This window comes from Pristis pectinata, chromosome 6 (assembly GCF_009764475.1).
Source record: "Pristis pectinata isolate sPriPec2 chromosome 6, sPriPec2.1.pri, whole genome shotgun sequence".
NCBI classification, from domain to species: Eukaryota; Metazoa; Chordata; class Chondrichthyes; order Rhinopristiformes; family Pristidae; genus Pristis; species Pristis pectinata.
Genome location: NC_067410.1, coordinates 57690558 through 57718528, shown reverse-complemented (window position 1 = coordinate 57718528; position 27971 = coordinate 57690558). Strand labels below are relative to the sequence as shown.

The 27971-nt window shown below is 39.7% G+C and overlaps 1 protein-coding gene across 1 annotated transcript; it reads left to right on the top strand.

Annotated features, from left to right (window-relative positions):
- ing5a (inhibitor of growth family, member 5a) lies at nt 1-27134 on the top strand. The gene is given in 9 exon segments (XM_052017130.1): nt 1-78; nt 3933-4004; nt 6983-7149; nt 11895-11957; nt 11959-12007; nt 13818-13908; nt 20617-20752; nt 21596-21657; nt 22563-27134. Coding segments are annotated over 9 exon segments (717 nt in total). The 5' UTR covers nt 1-41; the 3' UTR covers nt 22603-27134.
- Nucleotides 27135-27971: the final 837 nt, after the last annotated feature.

The window sequence follows — 27971 nt, the reverse complement described above, 5'->3', positions numbered from 1 at the left end:
GCGCAGTGCTGCGCATGCGGGCGGGCTGAAACGATGACAAGATGGCGACAGCAATGTACCTGGAGCATTACCTGGACAGTGAGTACCCCAGGCTGCTGACCCGGCACCGGACCACAGACAGCCGCTACACCTGTTAAAGCGAGCGGTTCGCTTTATCCCCGGGTAATGGGCCCTGGCGAGCTGCGTGCTTCCGCTTGCAGTCGGCGTTACTCGAGCCCGAGGGGGAAGGGGGAGGTGGTAGCTGGAGGCCCAGCTCTGAGTGACGGGTGCTGAGCGCAGTCACGTTGGGCCAGGCGACTCTTGGCTTTCAGTAAACGGGAAAATAACGCTTCTTCGTGCCGAAGCAGAAAGTTTTCTTTAGTTTATTGATAGCTCGAGAGTTTCCGGCCGTCTTCGGCCTAAACTGCGCATGCGCGAAGGCCTCTCCTCCCGCACCCTGGACGCTGATTATAAACAACCGAGTCTGCAACAGGCTGAGGGACCTGAGAGGATGAAGCTGTCTGTGCCTACATGCAGTGGGACCTGTACATGGTGCACAGGAGTCAACGAAACTCGAGCAGAACATTCTTAAACTAAACCTTTTAATATTCCGCAGTCGCCGTTGTGGGATCACCAGTAACCAGAAAGCTAGCCACGTAAATTGCGTGGTTACAAGAGAAGGTTAGAGGCTCGGTACTTTGCTGCAAATGGCCCAGCTTCTACACCCAAAACCTATCCATCATCTACAAGGCACAAATCTAAAGGATAATGGAATGCTCTCCACTTGCCTGGTTGGATGCAGCTCCAAAAATCCTCAAGAAATGATCCGGGACAAAGCAACCTGTTAGACTGGCATCTAATCCACCACTTTAAACATTCTGTCCCTTCATCAGTGACTCATCTTGGCTACAGTGTGTAAATTTACGGAAAGCACTCCATTTCCTCACCTTCCAAACCTGCAAATTTTGCTGTCTAGAAGTACAGTGGAAGCAGGCACTTGGGAGCAGCACAATTTGAAAATTCCTCTCCAAGTCACACTCAGTGCTGACTTGAAAATATGTCACTATTCTTCATTGTCAAAATCCTGTCACTTCCTAGTTGACATTGCTGTGAGAGTACCTTCACCAGAACTGTAGTGGTTCAAGGCAACACCTTCCGAGGAGTAAATGAGGATGGCAATAAATATTGGCATCCAGCAATACCTTTGTCCTGTAAATGAATAAAAAAAAGACTAGTAGCTGTGCAGGCAGCGAATTAATGAGTATTCTAGGTAGGGTGTCACTGGACCTTAATCTGCAACAATCTTCATTGCCTCGGATAGATAATTCCAAAGATTCCCCACCATTTGAGCGAAGAAATTTTTCATTTTAACTAAACGGCCTGTCCATTAGTTTGACACTGTAACCCATCGTTCTAGACTCCTTCACCAAGGGAAAACATACTCCCCACAATTATCGTGTCCAGCCCTCTTAACAATCTTGAATGTATGAAAGAGGTCACCATTCTTCAAAATCATAAAGAATAGAGGTCTAGTTTTCTCAATCTCTCCTCATAGGATAAACCCACCATCCTGGGAATCTGCCCAGTGAATATTTGCTGCACTCCCTCTATAGCAAGTATATCCTTTTTTTGAGACTAAAATTGTGCATGATACTCCTCATGCATTTTCACCAAGACCCCCTATTATTGAAGTAAGATATCTTTACTCTTGAACTCTGACATAGGCGTAGCAGGCCTTAATCAGGAGTGCATAGGGTTTAACTAGTGTTTTGGATAGGGAAGCAAGGTACAGTGATCAGCGGTGCAGGCAAAGTTTAACAGGACTGAGTAACAAGCACTGTTCTTCAGCAGTGCAGGCCTAATGAACAATGATCTACAACAGCAGAGAGGAGGATATTGTACTGAAATGTGACAGTGCATAGTGGTTAATGGATATTAAAGCACAACAGTGAGGCGAAGGAGTAATGAGCAGTGATCTGCAATAGTGCATGCAGTGGGAGCAATGGAAAAGGTTTTGCACTATTCTGAGTGGGAGTTAAAGGGCAAAGTTAGAGGACAGTTATTGAGATGTACACCCACGATTGTAACATCATTCATCTCTCTCTCTACTTGAGATGATTGACCGCTGAAACCCTTTTTCATGTCTGACTTGTCTCCAGAATTTATTTTAAAAACTTCCAATAAAAAAGTTCTGATGAATGATCATTGGTGTCAGCTGTTTCTCTCTTCATAAATGCTGCCTGATCTGCTGAGTATTTCCAGCATTTCCAGCTTTTTGCTTGGATTTCCAGCTTTTGCAATATTTTGATCAACCCCTTTAAATGGTCTCATTCCAATTGTCCATGCTCTTTTGCCATCTTTACGCCATCCCATGCGCCCGTCATTTTGCTCATCAAGTTTTTATGAAGTGAATTGGCTTGCTTTTAACATTGAAAGTGTTGAATGGATGGATGTTTTTTGTTGAGGTATAATGATCAAAGCTCCACAGTGGTTTGCACAAGGCAGTTATAATAGAAGGGTCTATTAAAATATATACAGAAATAAAAAGTGGAGAGAACAAATAATTGTCCATGGTGAAATCATTTTTTCATATTGTCCAGTTAAACGTAGGGCCAAGACTAAATCTTTGTGCTGCCCCACAAGCCAAACAACTTTCCTACAAAGAAATATTTACAATGTTGGAACCTTACAGATGAATCTAAAACAAAATGTGTCTAAGAGAGGATGTTACAAGCACATGCGAGGATCTGCAGGTTCATTTAGGGTTAGTAAAAGGATCCTGAATTGCAGAAACAAGGTATGGGATGACAAGTCATATCAATGGTTATATCAAATTGATTTACACTGTTAATTATATTTGGACTACACTTATGTAGAGAGATTCTACAATAGTGTGGACAAAGGGGATGAAAGAAGGCATCTGCCTTTCTGTTGGTTGAAGAATGCCAAAAAATGAACAAAGGAGAAAATAAGTGGGGAAGGGAGGCAGCCAAGCAGGAGAAAAACAACCTGTCAAAATATGGGAGAAATGGAGCTGGTGTGGTGTACGAGGGTTGTGTTGAGAATTTGTTGGGCTAAATTGGTGGCTTTGAAATTGCCGGCAATAAACCCATGACTTAAGCGGGCTTGCTGAGTAACTGGGCCAACAGAGTGACAGATGCTTAGTCACATCTGATGTGGGATCAGAGACCCCATTCATATGAAGGGTGATTTTTGACCAGGAGAATAGTGAATATGAGTTATTGTTAAAAATATATATTTTACTTTAATATTATTATTGATTTTATTATAATGTGATTTGAATTAACAAGTATTTCTGATCTTTCTTTTAAATCATTTACATAATTTCTAATAATTTCTGAATATCAAAGAAATAGCCTTTCTGGTGTTGATAGGAGACAAAGTTCTGTCTTCTTGCCTTCTGTGTCAGGCTGTTAACATTTGGTATGGAGGGTGTTTGAGTGGCCCTATGCACCTGGTCCAGTTAAGTGCAGACCAGAGTGGACTGTGAACGGTTATTCTGGGCAATGGGCCTGGTTCAGGAAGATTTAGTTTATTAGAAAGGAAATAATGGACAATATAATGGGAAATCTGCGAGAGGGTGATTGGTCTGAAACCTGCAGGGTGTAAGTGCAGCAAGTGTTATTCATTAGAAGTTTCCATTTCAGTTGCACTATAGGTAGTTCTAAATGGATGGTAAATGTAAAAAAAAATGGATTTATGTAGCATCTTTGTGTACTTTGCAAAATGTTTCAACTCTGGTGAGTTATTTTGTTGAATATCAAATTGATATGCAAGCATTTGTGGAAACCTGTTGCTCACAGCAAGGTTTATCAAATAGTGTTGAGCGGAATGACAAATACATGTAATGGAAAAGTTGTTATAATATACTGATGCTTAATTTGAAAGTGTTCTTGCAGTAAAAATGGAAACATGCTTCTGTGTTCTGACAGGTATTGAAAACCTTCCTTGTGAGCTTCAGCGGATCTTCCATCTGATGCGGGACCTGGATCAGAGAACTGAAGGTGCATGCAGTGTAACTAAGAAATATGTGGGACAACTGGGGCCTTGGGTTTGGGGTTTTGTTGTGCTTTAATGTGCAAAGCACCAGTGGATCTGATACCTGCAAGCTTGCAGATTTTGGCATAATGCTTTAAAATTATTTATAAGCTTAAAATTTTGGCCCTCAAACAGTGTTGGTTCTCCTACTAACACAATTTAATTTTCTAAAGGATACTAGCAATTCAGGAAAGAATTTCCCAATATCTTTTCAATTCATATTGTTATCAAAATTTTGTTATTCAACCTATTAGAATATGTAACTGATCAGTTGGCACTATAACAGGATCCTGCTCATCTCATTAAATCTTTTCTGATGTTCTTCTGTATGTACCAATGAGACTAATCCCATTCTTGCTGCTTGCTTCCCTTACCCTTTGATATTACTTATTTCCAAACAATTAAACAGAATGTTTCTAAAAATATTCATGTCAAGATGCTCATGGATTTGCTTATGTGATTATCTTAAATTTACTTGTTATAGTCTCTTTCAGTATTAGAAACAACCTAAAATTAAACCATAAAATTTAATTATCTTGAAGACTAACAAGTCTAACTACAGTCCTGTGCAAGTTTAATTTATCTCCTTGTCTTGCACTCTGTTCTTCAAGGTGCAACAATGAATGGTTGCCTTTTAGCAGCCGTTTACCATTATGCTTTTTTCAACTACAAATGCTTCTGCCCCCAAAATTTTATGAATTATATAACAAGATATTAGATCTTGTGACTTATTCTTTCTTTGAAGTCTTGGCTACTTTCATTTTCCTAAGGCTGCTGCGATCTTTTTTTTATTTTTAGTACCTTTCCATTTGTATACCAGAACAGATGACTGATATTTTACTGAAATCATGTGCTGTGAATGCTGGCAAACAATAGTTATTTTAGGTACAGATGCCCCTTTGCAACTGCAGCTTACCAGCCTGAGTCTCGCTAGGCTATCAGCAATGAGTTTAAGAACCAGCATGAAGTTGAGACTTTGGCTCATAGATATCATTTACTTAAAAAAAACATGATTAACAAGCACTTGTACAAAAGTAAATGGTACTAAGTCAATAATGTCAAGGCTATCTTACTTAGCAAGCAAAGTATGGTTTGTACTTGTATTAGAGCTACTGACAAACAACATTTTTTTTCTGGATGGTCCTGCAAACTTCATATGCTTTCTTTGTTATTTTAATGTACCCTCTGTAGTTCTTTGGAAATTTAATCATCTGATTCCTCCAGTTGTATTTGCACAGCCCAGAAGTTTGTTTATATAACTAAGAGATTTGAGGCAAATCAACTGTGATAACTTTGCATATGTAAAGGATTGCTGTCCAGAGTTGCACAAAGGTGGAACGTGGTGTTTTTAATACCAAAGTAAGTCAGGCAATGATGCATATTATATTATGTGCTTTTTTCAGCAGTCTTCTGAGAAATTTTGGTCCTTTTGTCATGAAATTTATAAATTGGCCTTAGTCATTATTGTTTACCATCAATTCAGTTTTTATCTTGTTTCAAATCCAATCTCATGTGGAAATGTTGACCATTTGGTTTAACAGGAGGCAGGGCTCAGCAGTGTTCCTAAGTTTGGCAGTAGGTCCCTCGCGGTGTTAAATAGCACTTTTTGTTTTGCAGCGTTGTGGGGAAGTTTAGGGTTATAACTTGTTAGGTTGGTGGTTCTAGGGTTTGTGAGTATTGCTGGTGGTGAACTCAGGTTGAAATCTGAAATTCTATTTCTGCTAAGGGATAAATTTTTAACAAATCAAAGATAAACCTGATTCTGACTCTGAGTTTTGCTTTTTGATTAATTTTTGGAAAATATTTCCATGCCTTTCTGTGCATTGTACAGGCCCCATGTTCCACAATTCTACCCTGAATGTCTCTTCCATTAAGATCATCCTTAAATCTTGTTTCTTTGGCCATCTTTTTATTCACTCCCTCATTGTATTTCCTATTGATCAGTGTCTAGGAATATGCTGGAATGAAAGTTATTCATGTATAGTAGTGTACAATGATTTTGATATTTGATCCCTTCAACCTATACCAATGAAATTATGCTGATGCATTTAGTCAGTGCTTCTGTGGACAAAGCACAAGGGAAAGAAGGGGAGTAAAGGCAGCGCTAAGGATTCATTGGAACTTTCGGCAATTTATACAAGTTGAGAGCAAGACTAATTAATTGATGTATCAAAGATCATTTTTTTCCCAAGCACATGGAGAGAATGCTCATTTCAAGCAGTTGTAGCAAACAGGAATTAGAAGTTATATTGCAAATGACAGGTATAGTGTCGGGGAAAAAAAGAACTTTGGTCATTGTCTAATTTATCAGTTAAAACAATTATCTGGACTTTGTTCTTTCTATATATAGGTTCCCTTAAAAGAGGAAAATGATTCCACGGTTTTCTTTTTTCTGCACCTTATTCCTTTTGCTTCCTAGTTCTTGTACTTCAGGGTTAAGTAGTTCATCAGCATTTGTTTGATTTAAGACATTCTATTACATTTTGAACCAGCACAGAGGAAAGGCATAACAGTAGACTTTAGCACCATTGAGTTTGGAAGGATGTGGGATTAAGTCATAGTTTCCGCTCATGAGTGTTATCCTGCAGTGTCCATTGGAAGTTTAGGTGTTACTAGAATTTGAGCTCAGTTGTGATGCTTCCCCAGGGTGATTATTGACATATTTGGGAATGAATTTTTGGGCAAAGTACTAATCAGTATCTGTGTACTGTGTGGAACTGAGTCCATCAGGGCATCAATATTTTGTGAAGAGGGAGAGTAATGATTATGAAGAATTTTATTACATCTTATATTCTGAAGGGCAAAAATTTAGGTTAAAAGCACTGAAATTACTAGTCAGAGAGGAAGGTGTAGGGGTACAGAGCTGGTTTAAACTAAAGCTGGTTTAGTAGAGTCAGTGTTTACTTTCTTGAATCTGTCTAATTACATTGCTTGCTGTTTGCAGATAAAAAGGTAGAGATCGACAAATTGGCAACTGAATATATTTCAAACGTCAAGAGCCTGTCTTCGGATCAACGAGTGGATCATCTAAAGAAGATACAACTAGCCTACAATAAATGCAGAGAATATAGTGATGACAAAGTGCAGCTAGCAATGGAGACATATGAAATGGTGGGTGGTCTGTTGGACTGCAGGGGAATCTAAGGTGCATTCATTTTTGGTTCGGAGTAAAAAGGCAGGACTTTCCCTCAAAAAGTACAGTAAAACTCTGATAATCCGGTATCCAGTAATTCGGAAGTCCTGATTGTTCAGCAACTGGCTCGCTTATTAGCATCAGTAACTGAATGAGTCTTTTCAGTCCATTTCGCCATTTTCTGCACTGCCAAATGCGAAGTGAATTGCCGAGTGTTGTTTAGTTTACATCGTATCTTTATTTTTTCAAGCCATCCTCAATTCATAATGGATTCTAATGTGAGTAATGATGGTAGAGATGGTAAAATTGTAAAAAGGAAACATGTAACTCTGACGATACATCAGAAATTGGAGATCATAAGGCGGCTTGAGGAAGGTGAAAATCGTCATGTTATCATGAGGGAATACAACATCGGATCCTCTACGATATATGACATCAAGAAACGCAAGGACGAATTGCAGTTATTTCTAGCTGAATCAGATACCACTAAAGGAATTGATGCACGACATACCTTGAAAAAGCCAAAGTTGTCTCAGTTAGATTCTGCTTTGTATAAGTGGTTTCTTGCTAAGCGTTCTGAAGGGAAGGCAATAACTGGCCCTATGCTCATTGAGAAAGCAAAGGACTTTTATCATGAAATGAAGCTAACTGAACAATGTGCATTTTCTGAAGGCTGGCTACGTAACTTTAAAGATCGTCATGGTATCCGTAAACTGTCTGTTTCAGCAGAGTACAAGTCACCTAATCATGCATTTGCAGAGGACTTTGGTGAATTTTTTAAAGCTTTAATCCAGAAACATAAATTGACACCCGATCAAGTTTACAATGCAGATGAGACAGGGCTATTATGGCGCTGTTTGCCAAACAGTATGTTAGCTGGTGGAGGAGAAAAATGTGCTCAGGGCCTTAAGTTAAATAAGGACAGGATCACAGTCCTTGTTTGTGGTAACGCTTCTGGTAGACATAAACTGAAACTTTTTGTTGTCGGTAAATACAAGAAGTCTAGGGCTTTCAACGGTATCACTTATTTACCTGTTATCTATGATGCGCAAGAAAATGCCCGGATGACTACGGAGCTCTTCAAAGAGTGGTTTTTTCACCATTTTGTTCCAGAGGTCAAAGAAAATTTTAAAAGGCTGGGTTTGCCTGAAGATAGCACAGCTGTTCTTCTATTAGATAATTGTAAGGCACATCATCCTGCTTCTGAACTTGTTTGTGGGAATATTTCTGCCGAGTATCTGCCTGCCAGTGTCACAGCACTGATCCAACCAATGGATCAGGGGGTAATTCAGAGATTCAAAACTGCTTACAAGGGATCTTTTATTCGGAAATTACTGAATTCTAATTGCATAATACAAGATTTTCAAGCTTCATTTAATCTTAAAGACGCTATTTATGCTGCTGCTTTAGCATGGAAGGATGTCACAAGTATAACCTTGCAAAGGTCGTGGAGGAAAATATGGCCAAGTGTAAAATTTGGGGCCTATTTAGATGAAGAAGAGCTTGAAGGAATCAGTGCCAGACAAACTGGTCTCAGGGACATTTTGAAAATAATGGAAGATGCTCCTACTGAGAATCCTGTCAGCAAACTTACAGAAGAAGAAATGGAGGAATGGTTTGATGAAGATGGGGACCCAGAAGTAGTTGAAATTGTAACTGATGCACAAATAATTGACATGGACTTTAATCTTAAGAAGGTCAAGGTAATGGAAGAAGAAGAAGAAAATGATGAGGTACAAGAGGGAGGAACTAGATACACATGGCATCAGGCTACAGAATTTATAACAAAGTTTGTGGAATTTGCAGAGTACAACAGCCAGTACAGTGCTGCAGAAGTAATGAACTTGCATATTATACTGAATAATTTCTATGAGAAAAAAGCAGCATCAAGTAAACAGGCAGATCTTAGAGACATGTTCAAGAAGGCAACCAGGAAGGCAGATCCCAGTAGCCCTACTCCTTCGACTTCTTCAACACCAGATCTAATTATTGTTTCTGATATTGAGCCTAAGACTGAATATTGAAGACAACCCTATTGACCGATTGCCTGTGGTTGATGATTAGTACAACTGCAGCATTTTTTAGCTTGAAGGAAGTATTCAGTTTTTACCTATTTTATAAGTACAGTACTATACATTAAGCAGAACTGAAAATGTGTATTTTTGTGTATGATTCCAGTACTGTATCTTAAGATGAAATGAAAATAGTTTTAAGTTGTGATTGATGGATAAGTACAGTATACACTATTGTTTAAATGCTGTTGAATAAGTTTCACACTAATATGCTGCCATGGATAACTTCTCAAGTCATCTCTACAATATTGGTGAGTAAACTGTGGTACTGTACACTGTATTGGAATTTATTGCTTTACTATTATTGTTTTATTACTGCAAATCAGTACAGTATTACAATATGTAGCCCACTTTAGATTAGGTAAAGTACATGTATTTACTGTATTACTGTACTTACAAATATTATGCTACTGTGTAACATGTAAAAAAAGTGAAATAAAAGTGTGTTGGCATAACATACAGTGGTCCGGAAAATCTGCCTCGTCCAGCACCACCAAAGTCCTGAGGGTGCTGGATTATCGGAGTTTTACTGTAAATAGCTGTCATGTACAAGAACTTCGAAAGGAGTGGACTTGATGGCCAGCGGTTTTAATCATGGAACATGTACTGCTTCAAAAACTTAAAGAATGCTTCCTTAATATAAGAAGTCTGTATATGGCATTTTCCCAAGTCTTAGCAGACATTACATGAAATCAAAAAAAAATGTAGATTTCATGAATGTAATACTAATGAACTAAACCACATATAAATACTGAGCACTTTACGGGATTGTTGCCAAACAATATTTGATACGCACAAGAAGATATTAAGCCATATGAAAGTTGTAGGTTTTTAAGGAGCACCTTATTAAAAAGAAAGAGATGGAGAGATTTAGGGAGGGATTTCAAAGGCCTAGGGTACTAGCAACTAAAAGCACAGCAGTCAGTAGTAGGAGTGATAAAATTCAGGCATGATCAAGAGGCCAGACATAGAAGATTAGTCATACCTCAAGGTGTTGTAGGGCTGCAGGAGATTACAGAGATGCAGAGGGACAACATTCTAGAAGGATTTGAAAGCATCAGAGAATATGAGAATTTTAAAAGCAAAATTTGCTTAACTGACAACCAATTCAGTTCAGCAAGCATAGAGCTAATGGGTGAACTGGGTTAGGACATGGGGCAGAGTGGGAACAGTAGAGTTTTGTTTGACTTCTAGTTCAAACAAAAGAAGATGCCAAAGAATGCATTGGAATAGTTAAGCTAGAGGAAAAAGCCTGGCTGAGCGTTGCACCAGCAGTCAAGCTGAAGCAACAGTGCAATTAAAGATATTGTGGAGTTGGAGAAGGCAATGTGGATATGTGGCAAAGTTTGACACTAGGATAGCAAACCACGAAGATGGTGGGTGGCTAAGGAATGGAAGTTTTGACATGTGCTGAAGGTAATTGCTTTTTTTTGCCCCTTTTGTTGCTAGAAAAGTTCTGCTGTTCAAGTAGTGGATATTAAACAAACAGATGACATTTTATATTCAGTAGATGGTGGCGAAGTAGAGCTGAATGTCATCAGAATGCACTTTGTAAAACTGATGCCGGGGTGCAGGATAACTTGGTTTTGGTGGGCATCAGAGAAAAGGCACAGGTGTGGGAAAGGAAGCCATTGCAGGTCTCTGGCTTTGGGAGGATAAATAAGAATGGAATCAGATGACCTCGGTCTGACCCAGCTGGATTCCAGGCAGGCTATGGAGGCGTTTGTTACAGTTGCTCAAAACAAAGGTTGAAAACAGTAGAGCAGAGTGAGGAGGCTTTGCCGACCTTTGTCGGGATTACATAAGGCCCATTTGTAATTTTAATCAAGACTTACTTTGGTCTCGCAGTGAGGGCTTAAACTTGATTAGAGGGATTCAGACAGTGAATTCAAAAAAGATGGGAATGAATTTAGAAGACTGTGAACAGGAAAGGGAGATTAGCGATGGGAATGACAGTTAACAAGGATGGAGAGGTCAAGGTTATTTTATGGAGGGATTATGTTAGTCCTTTAAGAGAGGGACAGTATCTGAGGAGAGAAGATCAATATGGTACCAGCTAACATGGGAGCCAGGAGAGTGTGGGTAGTGAGATATCAACAGAAGAAGCTAAATTGACACTGTAAAACTGTTTGAAATGGTAAGACAAACACTATCCCAAGCAGACAGGGTCGCAGAGGAAGCTGGAGATATACTACATTATTTAGGTACCAATATTTCTGTTGCAAGATAGAGCAGCATTTATTCACTTCATCTTTATGCATTTTGCTTTTCTGTTGGCACACTTTCAAGATTGTAGTGGCTTTTCAGAACCAGGACAGTTCAAAAGCAAAGGTGGCATGACAATAATTTTCTTATTTTCTGCATAATGTCTAGCTATTAAGGGAGCCATCAATGCTTTAAAATAATGCATTCTGCTAAGAGTCAAAGATGTTTAATTTTCAATATACAAGAATCATCTGACTGCAGTAACTTTTCGGGCAAACTATTGGGCCAAGAACTGAGGCTTCAAACCATGTTGTATTTCCCACCTCCTCCCCAGATTCCCTTTGACTATAAGCTCTTGTCTGCACATTGTGACAGTGATGCATATTTGAATATCGGAACACTGCAGTTGTCTTGCAGATGTCGGAATTATTTGTGTGTTATTGCAGGTTGATAAACACATCAGGCGGCTGGATGCTGAACTGGCCAGGTTTGAAGCTGATCTGAAAGAAAAAGTTGGAATCAAGTGACTATGAGAACTCAGGAGGGAGAGGTAGTAAGAGTAAGTAATGCTAGTAGTTGGTTTGCTGCATAAAATTATTTTGAAATTGAGACTATAGTATTCATCGTGTGCACAGAAATAAGAGGAGCCCATTCAATACCTCAAAGCTATTCTGTTTCTCAGATTATGATTGATTCATATCTTAACTCCACTTATGTGCCTCGGTTCCATAACCCTTAAAATTCCTGTTCTACCAATGTCTCTCATAAATTCTATTCTCACAGGCAGCAACTATCAGTAATGATTCTGTTGTTGTTGTTTATATCACCTTTATGTGTCTATATTTTGTTTCTTGTCCCATTACTTTTTGTTTGAATCATCATTCTGTTTCTCATTTAACCATTCCTGCCATACTTCCTTTAACACACCTCTTTTGTCTTCCTACTTGACACCCCGTTACCCTTCCCTTTTTTTTATTAACAATCATTTTCAGGAGCTGGGCATTGCTGGCACGGCCAACGTTCATTGCCCACCTCAATTACCCTGAGGCAATTGGTGGTGAGCTGTCGCCATGAACTGCTACAGTTCTGGAGATATGCCATCGTGCTGTTGAGCAGGGAGTTGCAGGATTTAGATCCAGCAAAAGTGAAGGACCAGCAATTTTTTCCAAATCAGCTGGCTTGCTTTATCCTCTTGTATGGAAAGGGGAAGCCAACAACTTGAAGATTGGCTTACAGAGGTGTTTATCAAACCTATAATCTCAACTGAAGAGCCTCAAACCCCCAGTTTCTGCTATTCTCAATGAATGAAATTAATCCAAAATTACAACTGGTGTGTAACTTGGAGGGCATCGTGCAGATGGTATTGCTAGGCACCAACTTACATAAAACTTATCTCTATAAGTCTCTCGAAGCCATTGCCTAAAATATTAATTCTGTGTTTCCATAGATGTTCCCTGACCTACTGAAGTCAGTGTTTTTTGTGGTATTCTTTCAGACCTGTATCTGAAGTATCTTCATTATAAAACTGCTGTCAGTTTTGAAATTATCAATTGACCACAGCTCTTTGAAGAGTACTTAAACTTGGTTTTCTAACTTATTCTGTCTTGAAAGACCATTATTTTGGGGGGGGTGAATATTCCAACCAGATATCAAAATTTACCAGAAATTTGTATCTCAAGCAAGATTTTTTTTAGTGTCATTGTTTGCTACCATATGGCATTGTTTGAAGCATGAAAATGAGGGTGGCTAATTAATTGAAACAGAAGGATATCTCTTTATTATCTCTCAGTCAATAGAGTCATAAAGCATGGAAACAGGCTCTTTGGTCAACCTGTCCATGCTGACCAAGCTGCCCATCTAAGATAGTCCTATTTTCCCCCATTTGGCCCATATCCCTCTAAACCAACCATGTACCTGTCCAAATGCCTCCTAATCAGGAGAAAACTTGTTGCATTTCATTTGATGAAGTTTACAGTTAGGCTTCTGAGCTTCATGACTTTGTTGCAGATCTCTTAGATACACTCTTACACTTTGTCATTCTGTAACTCTAAAAATAAACCAACAATGAAAGTCTAAGTTTGCTAACAAACTCAGGGTTGGCATGCCACATACTGATTTTTGAGAGCTCCATTTGAAGCAAACAAATGCAAAGTTAAGCAATACTTGATTCTATTTCCACTGTGTTTAGGGATGACCCCTCCACATGTAAAATGGAAAAGAAATATTTTCTTTAAAAAAAAGGAAGAGGGGAAATTCAAATCTGTCTTTAAACTGGTGGTGGTGAATTTTGTATTAGCTTATAGTGCTAAAACTGAGTGAAATGGAGCTACGTATTGAGTCCATTTACCTGTTAATCTTTCTTTGTTTAGAAGGCAGGGGGCAAAAAGACAAGAGGGGGTCTAGAGGCCGTGGCAGACGAGCTGATGATGATGTTCCAAAAAAGAAGAAGCAGAAAGGAGGGTAAGTTGCACACGACATGTTACAAGCAGTGGTATGTTGATTTTCATGGTTCATCCCCATAAACCTCCCCATCTCTTCTATTCTGTCATTTCAGAATAGTTCCTGGATAATGTGAAATATCTAAATCTTAAATACCTCTTGTCTCACATACTGTTTTATTATAGACTAGCATGTATGAGATGGAAATCATTAATTTATGTTGTCTGCATTCTAATGAGTTACTTCATGTGTTTTTGGAACATTCCTCTCACTTCAGATCATTTCCTCAGACTTTGAACAAATGTTTATGTGTTTGAGGAGGTTATTCTTTCTGTGGATTGCAATAAACAACTGAATTAATGTATCCGTGTAGCCTTGTATAAGACAGCAGAATGCAGTGTGCAAGAATATCTATAGCCTCAGGGTTCAGAATACTAGTTAGTAACTTTATTGATGTACCAGATGAAGTAGTTTATTGAATTGTCTATACTTACAATACCATATTAGTTCAAACCAATTAGTGCTGTTGTTAACACGTTCCAGAGGCATTACCAAAATGACTGTAGTCTGGTTGTTAGGAAGATCTTTAGGATGACTGTTGAGTTCTGTGCAGGATCTGTAGAGTCTGTCACATGTGGGGCAGACTGCATAGGTGATTGGGTTGATCAGATTATTGCACAATTCTGCTGTTTGTGCATGCCGCCATGTGAGACTTGATGTGATCAAGGACTTTCTGGATTCTTCTTCACCAGTTTAGTGGTCTTGGGCAAGGAACTACCCTAAGTTGGTGAGGATGCCAAGGATGTTTTGAGGATAGCCTGAAGCATTTTCTCTGGCTCCAGAAAATTGTTTGCCATGTTATACCTTGAGAGCCCTACATGCAGACAGTGTGGTTGAGCATGAATACAGCTGGGAATTTGGGGATGTTGGCCAGGGAGAGGACACCAACGTTGGTTCATCAATCTTCTCGGTAGATTTAGAATATTTCTCCAAGCCATCATATATGGGTTTGGAGTGCTTTGAAGTTCCTACTATGTAAGCCATCCATGTATCTGATGTATACAGAAGGATGGGAATCACCATAGCTTGGTGAAACATGAGCTTGGTATCAGATCTGAGGTCTTGGTCTTTGAACAACCTACAATGAACCACCAACCCTATATCATTTGAGCACAGCCTGCCAACATCATGTGGCCAACTGAAGTGACTGCAAATACTTTTCTTAACTGAAGGATTTTGGAATGCCCTGAAGTTGTGAAGAGATCATAAGATATAGGAGCAGAATTAGGCCATTCAACCTATCGAGTCTGCTCTGCCATTCAATCATGGCTGATTTTTTTCAACCCCATTGACCCACCTTCTCCCCATAAGCCTTAACCCCTTACCAATCAAGAACCTATCAGTCTCTACCTTAAATACACGTAGTGACTTGGCCTCCACAGCCCTCTGTGGCAATGAATTCCACAGATTCACCTGGTTGAAGAAAGTCCTCCTCCTCATCGTTTTAGAGGGTCACCTTTTATTCTGAGGCTGTTCCCCTTGGATCCTAGACTCTCTTACTAATGGAAACATCCTCTCCACGTCCACTCTGTCCAGGCCTTTTAGTATTCGTTAGGTTTCATTGAGATCTCCCCTAACCCTTCTGAACTCCATCGAGTACAGGCCCAGAGACATCAAACACTCCTCATATGTTAAGCTTTTCATTCCTGGGATCATTCTTGTGAACCTCCTCTCGGCCCTCTCCAGGGCCAGCACGTCCTTCCTTATATATGGGGCCCAAAATTGTTCACAATATTCCAAATGCGGTCTGACCAACACCTAATAAAGCCCCAGCAGTACATCCTTGCTGTTATATTCTAGTCCTCTCGAAATGAATGCTAACATTGCATTTGCTTTCTTTACTACTGACTCAACCTGCAAGTTAAATTTGAGGGAATCCTGAACTAGGACTTCCAAGTCCCTTTGCACCTCTGATTTCTGAATTTTCTCCCCATTTAGAAAATAGTCTACACCTTTATTCTTCCTACCAAAGTGCATAACCCCACCCTTCCCTACGCTGTATTCCATCTGCCATTAATATCAACATGATACTTTTTATAATGTTGGATTGATTTCATTCATTGGCAATAGCAGAAACTGCAGGCTTGAGGCTCCTTAGTTCCTGCAGGCTTGAGGCTCCTTAGTTGAGGTAATAATTTTGATTAACACCTCAGTAAGCCAGTCTTCAAGCTGTTGGCTTCCCCTTTTCATAGAACAGGATAAAGTAAACCAAATGATTTGCATGTGTTTTTGTGCTTGAGCATTTGAAAAAGGCTCAAGAGTATTGCATCATATGACAGTGTCTTTTGGCTCAGTATTGATAGGTAAAGTGATTTATGTTCACTTCTGCAGCAAAGTTTCCATAACATTACATTGATGTTTTGAGGAGAAATAAGAAATGCATAAATCTTGCAGTGAAAGTGTTTTTTTCTTCATTCATGTACAAGCCAGTTTTGTTGGTTTACAACCAGATCATGAATAAAGAGATAATCAGTCTCCCTGAGAAACCAGGTGGCAGTGTAGGAGGTGATGCCCCACACCATGCCCTTTGGTGTTTACAGTGGCCAGAAATGAATTACAGCCATCTGTGCAGAAGTCCTGACTCGGGATTTTTTAGAAAATTAGAATAAAATACAGAATTCCTTATTCTGTGATGAAGTACCTTTACTTGAGGTCATTTTAATGTCACAGCTGGCACTAGGAAACCATTTATCTCTATCCCTCCTGATATGACTTGAGCCCTGCATGTACCCACGAGCACCCTGGGGTCAATTCGCCAAAAACTGAAATGAGGCATGACTTCCTATGAATATCTACTTCATCCTTCCTGACTGCAGTCACTTTGTGACTGGGAGATCCTACTTTTAGGGTTAAATGCCCAAACAACAGTCACTCAGTCATGTTAACATAAGTCAGTGTTAGCCACTCTTCCCCTGGGCATTGCTACAATAGCATCTATGAGATTAGCATATCCAGTTATAATGTGCAGTCCGACTATTCCAAGCTCTGTGCCACCTGATCATTGTGGGCAGCACAGTGGCACAGCCAGTAGAACCACTGCCTAGCAGCTCCAGAGACATGGATTCAATCCTGATTGCAGGTGCTGTGTAGAATTTGCATGTTCTCCCTGCAACTGCGTTGGTTTCCTCTGGGTGCACCAGTTTGCTCCCACATTTCAAAAACATGCAGTCGGTAGGTCACTTGCCCACTTTAAATTGCCCCCAGTGTGTAAGTGAAGTAGGTTTGGTGCAAATGGACTCAGTGGGCCAAAGGGCCTATTACTGTGCTGTAGCTCTCCCTAAGTCATTTGGCTAGATTTTAGAACATAGAACATAGAAAAACTACAGCGCAATTCAGGCCCTTCGGCCCACAAAGCTGTGCCGAACATGTCCCTACCCTAGAAATTACTAGGCTTACCCATAGCCCTCTCTTTTTCTCAGCTCCATGTACCTATCCAACAGTCTCTTAAGAGACCCTATCGTATCCGCCTCCACCACCGTTGCTGGCAGCCCATTCCACGCATTCACCACTCTCTGAGTAAAAAACTTACCTCTGACATCTCCCCTATACGTACTCCCCAGCACCTTAAACCTACGTCCTCTTGTGGATACCATTTCAGCCCTGGGGAAAAGACTCTGACTATCTACCCGATAAATACCTCTCATCATCTTATATACCTCTATCTGGTCCCCCCTCATCCTCCGTCGCTCCAAGGAGAAAAGGCTGAGTTCCCTCAACCTGCTTTCATAAGGTATGCTCTGCATTCCAGGCAGCATCCTAGTAAGTCTCCTCTGCACCCTTTCTATGGCTTCCACATCCTTCCTGTAGTGAGGTGACCAGAACTGAGCACAGTACTCCAAGTGGGGTCTGACCAGGGACCTATACAGCTGCAACAATACCTCTCGGCTCCTAAATTCAGTTCCCTGATTGATGAAGGACAATACACCATATGCCTTCTTAACCACAGAGTCAACCTGCACAGCCGCTTTGAGCGTCCTATGGGCTCGGACCCCAAGATCCCTCTGATCCTCCACACTGCCAAGAGTCCTACCATTAAGACTATATTCTGCCATCATATTTGACCTACCAAAATGAACCACTTCACACTTATCTGGGTTGAACTGCATCTACCACTTCTCAGCCCAACTTTGCACCCTATCTATGTCCCTCTGTAACCTCTGACAGCCCTCCAGACTATCCACAACACCCCCAACCTTTGTGTCATCCGCAAACTTACTAACCCACCCCTCCACTTCCTCATCCAGGTTGTTTATAAAAATCACAAAGAGCAAGGATCCCAGTACAGATCCCTGAGGTACACCACTGGTCACCAACCTCCACTCAGAATACGAACCTTCAACAACCACTCTTTGCCTTCTGTGGGCCAGCCAGTTCTGAATCCACACTGCAGTGCCCCCTTGGATCCCATGCCTCCTTACTTTCTCAATAAGCCTTGCATGGAGTACCTTATCAAACGCTTTGCTGAAGTCCATATACACTGCATCTACTGCTCTCCCTTCATCGATGTGTTTAGTCACATCCTCAAAAAATTCAATCAGGCTCGTAAGGCAGGACCTGCCCTTGACAAAGCCATGCTGACTATTCCTAATCATATTATACCTTTCCAAATGTTCATAAATCCTGCCTCTCAGGATCTTCTCCATTAGCTTACCAACCACTGAGGTGAGACTCACCGGTCTGTAATTTCCTGAGCTATCCCTACTCCCTTTCATGAATAAGGGAACAACATCCGCAACCCTCCAATCTTCTGGAACCTCCCGTCTCCATCGACGATGCAAAAATCATCGTCAGAGGCTCCGCAATCTCTTCCCTCGCCTCCCACAGCAGCCTGGTGTACATCTCATCCGGTCCCGGCAACTTATCCAACTTGATGCATTCCAAAAGTTTCAGCACCTCCTCTTTCCTAATATCTACATGCTCAAGCTTTTTAGCCCGCTGCAAGTCCCCACTACAATGCCCCAGACCTTTTTCCGTAGTGAATACTGACGTAAAGTATTCATTAAGTACCTCCGCCATTTCTTCTGGATCCATACACACTTTCCCACTACTGCACTTGATAGGCCCTATTCTTTCGCATCTTATCCTCTTGCTCTTCACATACCTGTAGAATGCCTTGGGGTTTTCCTTAATCCTGCCCGCCAAGGCCTTCTCATGTCCCCTTCTGGCTCTCCTAATCTCCTTCTTAAGCTCTTTCCTATTAGCCTTATACTCTTCCAGATCTCTAACATTACCTAGCTCTCTGTACCTTTTGTAAGCTTTTCTTTTCCTTTTGACTAGATTTATTATAGCCTTTGTACACCACCGTTCCTGTATCCTCTCGTGACTCCCCTGTCTCACTGGAACATGCCTATGCAGAACTCCACACAAATATCCACTGAATATTTGCCACATTTCTTCCGTACTATTCCCTGAGAACATCTGTTCCCAATCTAATCTTCCAATTTCCTGCCTGACAGACTCATAATTCCCTTTACTCCAAGTAAATGCCTTTCTAGTCTGTCTGTTCCTATCCCTCTCCAGTGCTAACGTAAAGGAGATAGAATTATGATCACTATCACCAAAATGTTCACCCACTGAGAGATCGACACCTGACCAGGTTCATTTCCCAATACCAAATCAAGCACAGCCTCTCCTCTTGTAGGCCTATCTACATATTGTGTCAAGAATTCTTCCTGACCACACTTAACGAACTCCTCCCCATCTAAACCCCTCACTGTCTGGAGATGCCAATCAATGTTCAGGGAATTAAAATCCCCCATCACAACAACTCTGTTATTCTCACACCTTTCTAGGATCTACTTCCCTATCTGCTCCTCAATATCCCTGTTACTATTGGGTGGCCTATAAAAAACATCCAGTAAAGTAATTGACCCCTTCCTGTTCCTTACCTCCACCCACAGAGACTCCATAGACAGTCCCTCCACAACGTCCACCTTTCCCGCAGCCGTGATACTATCTCTGATCAACAGTGCCACTCTTTTACCTCCCTCCCTGTCCTTTCTGAAACCTCTAAAACCCGGCACTTGAAGCAACCATTCCAGTCCCTGTGCCATCCAAGTCTCTGTAATGGCCCGCACATCATAGCTCCAAGTATTGATCCAAGCTCTAAGCTTATTTGCCTTATTCACAATACTCCTTGCGTTAAAATAGACACATCTCAAACCTGTCTGAGCACGTCCCTTCTCTATCGCCTGCCTATCATACCTACTACTAGCTTTCTCTATTTGAGAGCCAAACACCTCTTCCCCAGTCTCTCCAGTTCGGATCCCACCCCCCAACAATTCTAGTTTAAACCTTCCCCAGTAGCCTTAGCAAACACCCCCCCCCCAGGATATTGGTCCCCCTGGGAGTCAAGTGCAACCTGTCCTCTTTGAACAGGTCATACCTGCCCCAAAAGAGGCCCCAATGATCCAGAAATCTGAATCCCTGCTCCTTACTCCAATCCCTCAGCCACGCTCCAATCCCTCAGCCATGCATTTTGGGTGATAAAGTAGCCCTTCACATTGTAGGGATTGGGTTGTATTATAGAAGTGACTAATAAAACTGAAGCTAACATTTAGTATGACCTAAATTCTATTTTCAGGCATTTTAAAAAAGAAAATATAATTCAAATCAACTATTATTTATTCTGCAAAGCCTAGATGGATAATTTTATTCTTCCTTTTCCAGGGCAGAATACTCTGACTCCATTTTGAAGATGCACCCATCTGATGTTTTGGACATGCCAGTTGACCCCAATGAACCCACCTACTGTTTGTGTCATCAGGTTTCTTATGGAGAAATGATTGGCTGTGATAACCCAGATGTAAGTGTCTTTGATTTGGATTGGCTGAATTGTGAAGGATAATGTCTAGGTTTTATTTTTATTTGATGTTGCCAATACATTTTAAAGCAATTTCTGTTAATGATACGGTTCCTTTGCCTGGAGATTTGGTTGCAGAGTATCGAATTTCTTGAACCAAAGTCTTTGTTTGGAGCATACATGAGGTTATGAGAAATCCGCATCTGTGTGTTCAGCAGTTGTTAGAGTCAGATATGTATGACTTGTTCAAACTGTCTTTGGTTATACAATAACTCCATATTTACCTGTAATGAGATCCCTTGATGTTATTTTGAAAAAAAAACCTGTTTTAAAATTTCACCATCTGTTGGATACTGTTTAGGTGGAAAGAGTGATTGCAACCTGACCAATCTGTGTCCCAGCCATTTTATTTTTAGTACAGTGCCCTCATTCCACTTCTCATTTGTAAGGATTTTCTAATGACTTTCCCTTCTTTCTGATGTATTTGTCTTAGACAATGTGAGCAAGGAATCCAATTCCAGATCCTTGTACATATGTTGCTCTCAACACTTGATGTAACTATATGCTGTGAGGATACTTGCAGACTCTCCTCCATCTGGCTGTCTTCACCTAACCAGCTAAATGTGCTTACTGATGGATTTTAAGTAGCAGAAGTAGATGCTGTGAGGCTGTTACTTAATTCCGAAGTCTTAATATCTGTAAGCAAACTGCAACTTGTAACCGTTAGCAACGGGTTTTTGCTGTACTAGTTAAGACAGACTTGAGATAATTTTTCAGCTATGTGTAGGAATGTGGCAGATATTCTGATGACTGAGTCATGGATGTTTTTTGTTTTATTGCTGATAGTGCCCAATTGAGTGGTTTCACTTTGCTTGCGTGGACCTCACAACAAAACCAAAAGGGAAATGGTAAGTAAGGATGGTCAGCATAAATATTGTACAACTTGCTCAGAAACTGAAAGATCTCTAACAAGACATCACAATGATCAGTCAACAGTGATTTTCTGGCAACAGTAAGACAGATACTGTTGGCAAAACATTCTTGGTTCATAGCTGCTATTAGAAGCAGCGTCAGCTTTGGTCTTAAAAACATAAGAAATAGAAGTAGACCACACAGCCTTTTGAGCCTATTCTGCTATCCATAAAGTTCTGCCTGAATCCCATATACATATATTGCTAAATCAGACAATCACAGTCTTGAATATGCTCAATGACTATGCATCCGCTGTCCTCTGAGGTAGAGAATTCGAAAGATTCACAACGTGCTGAGTGAAGAAATTCCTTGACCTCACTCCTAAATACCTGAGCCCCTATCTTGAGACTAGATTGTCTGGCGAAGGAAAACAAACTTGCATCGTCCACCATGTCAAGCCCTTTCATAATCTTGAATTTTTTTATTTGATTATTTCTAAGAAGCTGAAAATATAGGCCCATTCTACTCTATCTTTCCTCAAAGAACAGCTTGCTCATCCTAGAAATCAAAATCTTGTAAACCTTAATTACATTGCCCCTACGCAAGTGTATTCTTTCTGATGTTGAGCCCAAAATGGTCTTTAGTAACCCAGGTATGGTCTCACCTTATGGTTGTACAATTGTAGCAAGACTTCCTTATACCAACTCCCTTTCACTAAAAACTGAAGTGCTGTTTACCTTCCTAAACGTAATATACAGTACCTTTTGTCACCCTGTGCTCAGGACAGGCTTTGTGAAGGTGGATGACAATATTTCAATTTGTGGGAAGAAGGTACTGACAAATTCAGTACTACACATCATAAAGACTCTGTTTTTACAGCATCATTTTTGTTTGTGTACAGGTTCTGTCCACGATGTACCCAAGAAAGGAAAAAGAAATGAAGCTAGACTCTGCTCACTGGCCTAACATTTGTGCTTTTTGTTCACACTTCTGCAGTTTTATATAATTTCCCTAAATTTGTTACTGGGCTGAGAGGGTGTTATGGGGATGTTTTGATTTATTTCGTTCCTACAGCTGCTTTAATGAAAACTGTCGAGGTTTTCAAAATGTAATTTCTAGGTAAATGAACCTTATTTGGACATTGAAGGTTTCTATAGCTGACTGAGCTAGGATACACAACTTGGACCACAGTAGTCCCCAATTCACGAGGTTGGAGATCCATTCTGGGGTCAACTGGGTGTGAATGGGAATGATATGCGGGAATACATTGGATTCTTGTTGGAAGTTAGGGAATAGGGAGCTGTTGTAGAAATTCTCAAACCTTTTTTGAAATTGCCACATTGAAATGACAGCAGTAAGCATTGGGTTCAGGAAATTGTTTAATCCTGTACACCCTAGTGATACCAGAACATTGAAGCTGGGTGCACACAACTCTGTTCTGCCAAAGGAGAAATTGTATTGTAAGTCTCTGTATACTGAAGGTAACATTAACCAAACCAGCCGTTGCTCTCCCTGGTCCCAGGAAGGTACCAGATATGCACCTCATTTGCAGTTATGCAGAATGCACTTGGATGCAACTGTTGCTGTGGATTTGATGTTACCTAATATTAAAGCTGCTTCAGGAGAGGAAATGGGCTTGCAAATATTGGTATGAACAGGGATTTGATCATTAGTGGGGTGCACTGAATTCTGAAATGATATGATTGTGATAGTGAAAAAAAACCTTTATACTTTGACAAAAGATGTTTTAAGAAAATGGAAATGTCCATTTATTGTGCAATATTGTGGTTTATAAAACCATTTGATACTTTCATAAAGGATTATCCAGTGAAAGGATTATGTGGCAGGGTTTACAGACTCTTGAAGGTATCTCATTGAAGTTGTAATTTGTAAACCAAAGAGCCCACGTTATAAGAATGTGATATTTTAGACCACTGATGTCAGTGTGTACACCTTATACTACTTGTTTTGTGTTATATATAGATATATATAAACATTTGAATATTTTTAAGAATCCTTAAGCCTATTCAGTATGGAAGGAAGATCTTAAAACCAAAATAAAATATATACCAGCTTTTCCTCTTGAACTTAAATATGAACTCAGTCTTACCGCCATGAATAAACAGTAACATAATGTGGACAGCATAGCCAATATTTGACCAAACTTTTTGGGTTAAGCAGTGGAGTTAACTTGCAGAAATATGCATTTATAGATGTTATTGCACATTATATATCTAATTCTCTAACATCTACAAGCTTTCTGCAAGTGAATGATAAATCTGTTGGTCAATTGGACGTGCCCTTCCACTTCTAATTGTTTTTGATCAATTGAGTGCCTTTCATGTGGAAACTTGTCGTGTGCAGAAGAATCTAGAAATTAAACTCCTGAGAAAGCTGCATGTAATTCCTGTTTTCCTAATATGGTGTACCAATTTTTATCCTGTAGAGGGCACTCTACTTAAGTTTGTGGAGCTTGGTACAGGGTGGAAGGATGAGGCTGTGGGACCGTTACTTGTGTGCAGGATTACGGCTATAATTTAACCAGCAAAAACTACATCATTTAGAAACTCTCCACTCCCCTTTGGCTGGTAATAAAGCTGTATGGGGTAAATCTCAGTTGCTTCAGGTCCCAGCTAGTCGTTCACGAATGGTGCATTGTAATGATACAGATCTTTCCTACATCAGGCGTCAGATTATTAAAACTGCCAGGGAGAATGGCCTTGCTTATTATCATCTTCCAGAGGCAAATAATCTTAGAACCACACAGTTTCCAGACTTGGCTGAGTCTCTGAGCACTGCATAGGGTATTCAATGTAGTTTCTCCAAACCAGAAACAAAGCAGAAGTGATCTTACTGCCTGCAAGTCCTGTTTAACTGCTCACATATGTAATATAAGATCAGAAATACATTATACAGCTCTAATCCTGTACATTATTTGTATGAATTGGTTGGAAAAATGTTTTATATGTTTGGCCTAAAATTCACAATCCCAGAGCTTGCTGATACTGACTTCACGTTGAACATAGATACTGACGGCCCCACCCCGAAGTTTTTTTTTTATAACTTACCACACTGTTGTGTATGGTTTGGGTCAGCATACCACAAAAAGCGCTGCTGAGAAAAGAAAACCATCTCGATCCCAAATAGGAAGGCATGCAACCACATGTGAAAGAATAGCAAAAACTAATACTGTATGCCTAGAAAGAAGAAGGTTATAGTGGGATTCAATTTAGAGAATCATTTACATACCACATGGTACTGATAATGTATGAAAATATGCCAAAGAAGAGTTGTATTAGAAGCCATAATGAAAAAATGGAAGTAATCAGAACAAGTATCAAGAACTTCTTTTCAAGTGATGATAAAAAGGTTGTACAATCTACAGTTGAAAATGTACAGTAACGGAAAGAGAAATAGTGGAGTTATTTAAAATATAATTATTTTCCAATTTGGGGTTCCAGTGGATCTGGAAAATATACTTGGATAAGTGAAATAATTTATCCCTGAACTTTTAATAATTTATAAATACTGGTGATAATGTATTTCCTATTTTGGATTTTATTAATCACTACTGTAGACATTTTTGAACTGAATCCATGTTTTAATGCTTACTGTTGATGAAGTCGACAGAACATTGTATTCACTGTTATCCATAGCAGAAAAATATAAATGGCAAAACTTTGATTATAATGGAGCTGAAATACTTTGTTAGAGAGGGACAAAACCATAAGGAATCAGTCTGATGGTTGACATCAGTGCTGCATGTTCAGAGAATTATAAAGAAGATCTGTACACCATGAATGATAACGATCAAAAACAGGAGAAACTGAGTGAGATACTGATACACAGCCAACATCTACCCATATTTTTCACAGAGTGATCTCAAAATATTTATGCAGTAACTGCGATTCACTGGTCATTGATTATTTTAGCCATGTATTTTCTTAGTACTTTCACATCTGATATTTGTGACTATTATGTCTGTCTTGCCCACTTGGACAGACGTGTCGGTAAGCCTGAAGGTGTAATTTAAGGACACATGTTAAAAATTAAACAAATCCCAGTTCCTCTTTTGATGATTTATAACCAGTTGTAGTCTAATTCAACTGAATATGGCAGAGAATGAGAATCCAGTGGGCATCTGGATGATAAAATGTCTTGAGAGAGTTCAATGTTTGCGTAAGGTGACATCATGTTTGGATGCCCTTTTCTTTTTAAATGTGTTTTTCACCATTTCTATGTGGAAATAAATTCAGCTCCTGTTAGAGATGATTGCTGTTCTCACATCTCCTATTTTTCTACAGCACAGTTCAATTTCAGAACTTCATACATAGTAACCGTAGTGGTGGTATACTTGAATTCTATTGTTCTTTCTGAATGTAGCATTACTATTTTTCCCTAATGCCACCCCTTGGAGTCATAGAATTACCTAGAATGTACAGCACAACCACTCCATGTTGTTCTCAAGCCACTTCCTGTCTTTCCAACTTCCTGTGTTCTTCCCAATATGCTCGTCAAGCCTCCCCTTTAATGCATCCAGCACATCCACAGCCTGTGATGGTGGTTTCAAATTGTCACCACTCTCAGAAGAAAAGTTTTTTTTTACTGAATTCCCTATTTGATTGTTGATACTTCATATACATGGCTTTTAATCTTGCTATGCTACTAGTGAAAACTCTATGTCCACTCTAAAAAAAAATCTCCCCTTTAAATGTTCCTTTTCAAAATGCGCTCATTATTGTCAGCAGCCAACCATTCAGGAAACTGACCTTTTTATAAATCCACTGCTGTTTGTTTGAGGCTACATGTTCACATAAAATAAAAAACAATACAGCAATGACAATATATCTTTCTCATTATCCTATAATGGGTTTTTTATGTAGACCTCAAAGTTCTATAAAGGGGAGATGACTTTTATAGAAAACTCTCCCTAGGTAGGAATATTTTTACATACAAATCTAAGAGCACTTTAATTAGTAAGAAAATTATTCACAAACTCTTTATAATCTATCTAGTTTGTAGCAAAAGACAGTATTTGCTATGAAAACAGATTTGCTGAAATAACTTTGTGTGTGATGGGCTTTTAGTTAATCATTAAGAGTACATACTTTTGAAGAAAATGCTTTTGCTATGAAGATTGCATTGTTAAGACTACAGCCAGCAAGGCAGTGGATGCTGTCTGTCCTGTGGGCTTTGTTGGTGGTCAATTTTTTCTGTTGAGATCAGTTTGTTTGAGAGGAACAATGCAGTAACGAAGATGCACCTTTATTTTTTGGGTCTGTGCTGTACTTAGAAGAAATATGACTGAGCTAAGCTATCAACACTGGTCTCCTACCTACTGTATAGAGTTGCTCGAAATCCCTTTATCTTCTACTGTGTGGATTAGAGATAAGAAAGATTGTGAACCATTTTAAAAAATGTATATTGCATTTTTAGATGTAATGGTATCAAAATAAAATATTTTTGGAAAATGTATTGTCTTTTAAGTATAATTGCAATAACCTTTGGATATTACAGGTACCGCCTCTTAAGGAGATCTATTCAGTTTAGACACGACACTGCAGAATGCTGGAACCTGGAGCAACAAACAAGATGCTGGAGGAACTCAACAAGTCAGGCAGCATCTGTGGAGGGAAATGGACAGTCGACATTTTGGGTTGAAACTCTTCATCTGGACTGGCAGATCCATATGGATGAAGGCTTTTGACTTGAAACATCAACTGACCATTTCCCTCCACAGATGCTGCCTGATTAGCTGAGCTCCTCCGGCAGTTTGCTTTTTGCTCTCTCCAGTGTTGCATATTTGATCAACATGGGACTGGATGTTTATTTGAGTTCTTGTGCCAATATAAGTTGCAGTGGTGCTATGAAGGTTTTGCAATGACTTGATCAAACCACACTCTGTTCAGTTTGGAACACTGGACACTAAGTAGCACAGAGATGCTCATTAAGAATATCCTAGCCAGCAGCTTGATAAAATAATTACTATAAGCTTTTTAAAATTAGCAACTAGGGTTAAGGATACAATACCATTTTCTATTGTATTAAGTACAATAGAAGTAGCTCAAATTTTTACTTTGCCATATTTCTTTATGACAGGGAGAAGCCATTTCAGCCCATCGAGTCTCTGCATAGAACAATCTCATTCCTCACTAATTTTCCCTGACCTGTTCTCCTTTCATTCCCATCAATTTCCCCAGATTCTACCTCTCACCGACACAAGAGGGACATTTACAATAGCCAATTAACCTTACCTATCTGTATGTCCTGGAGATATAAAAGGAAACCTTTGCAATCACAGTGAGAATAT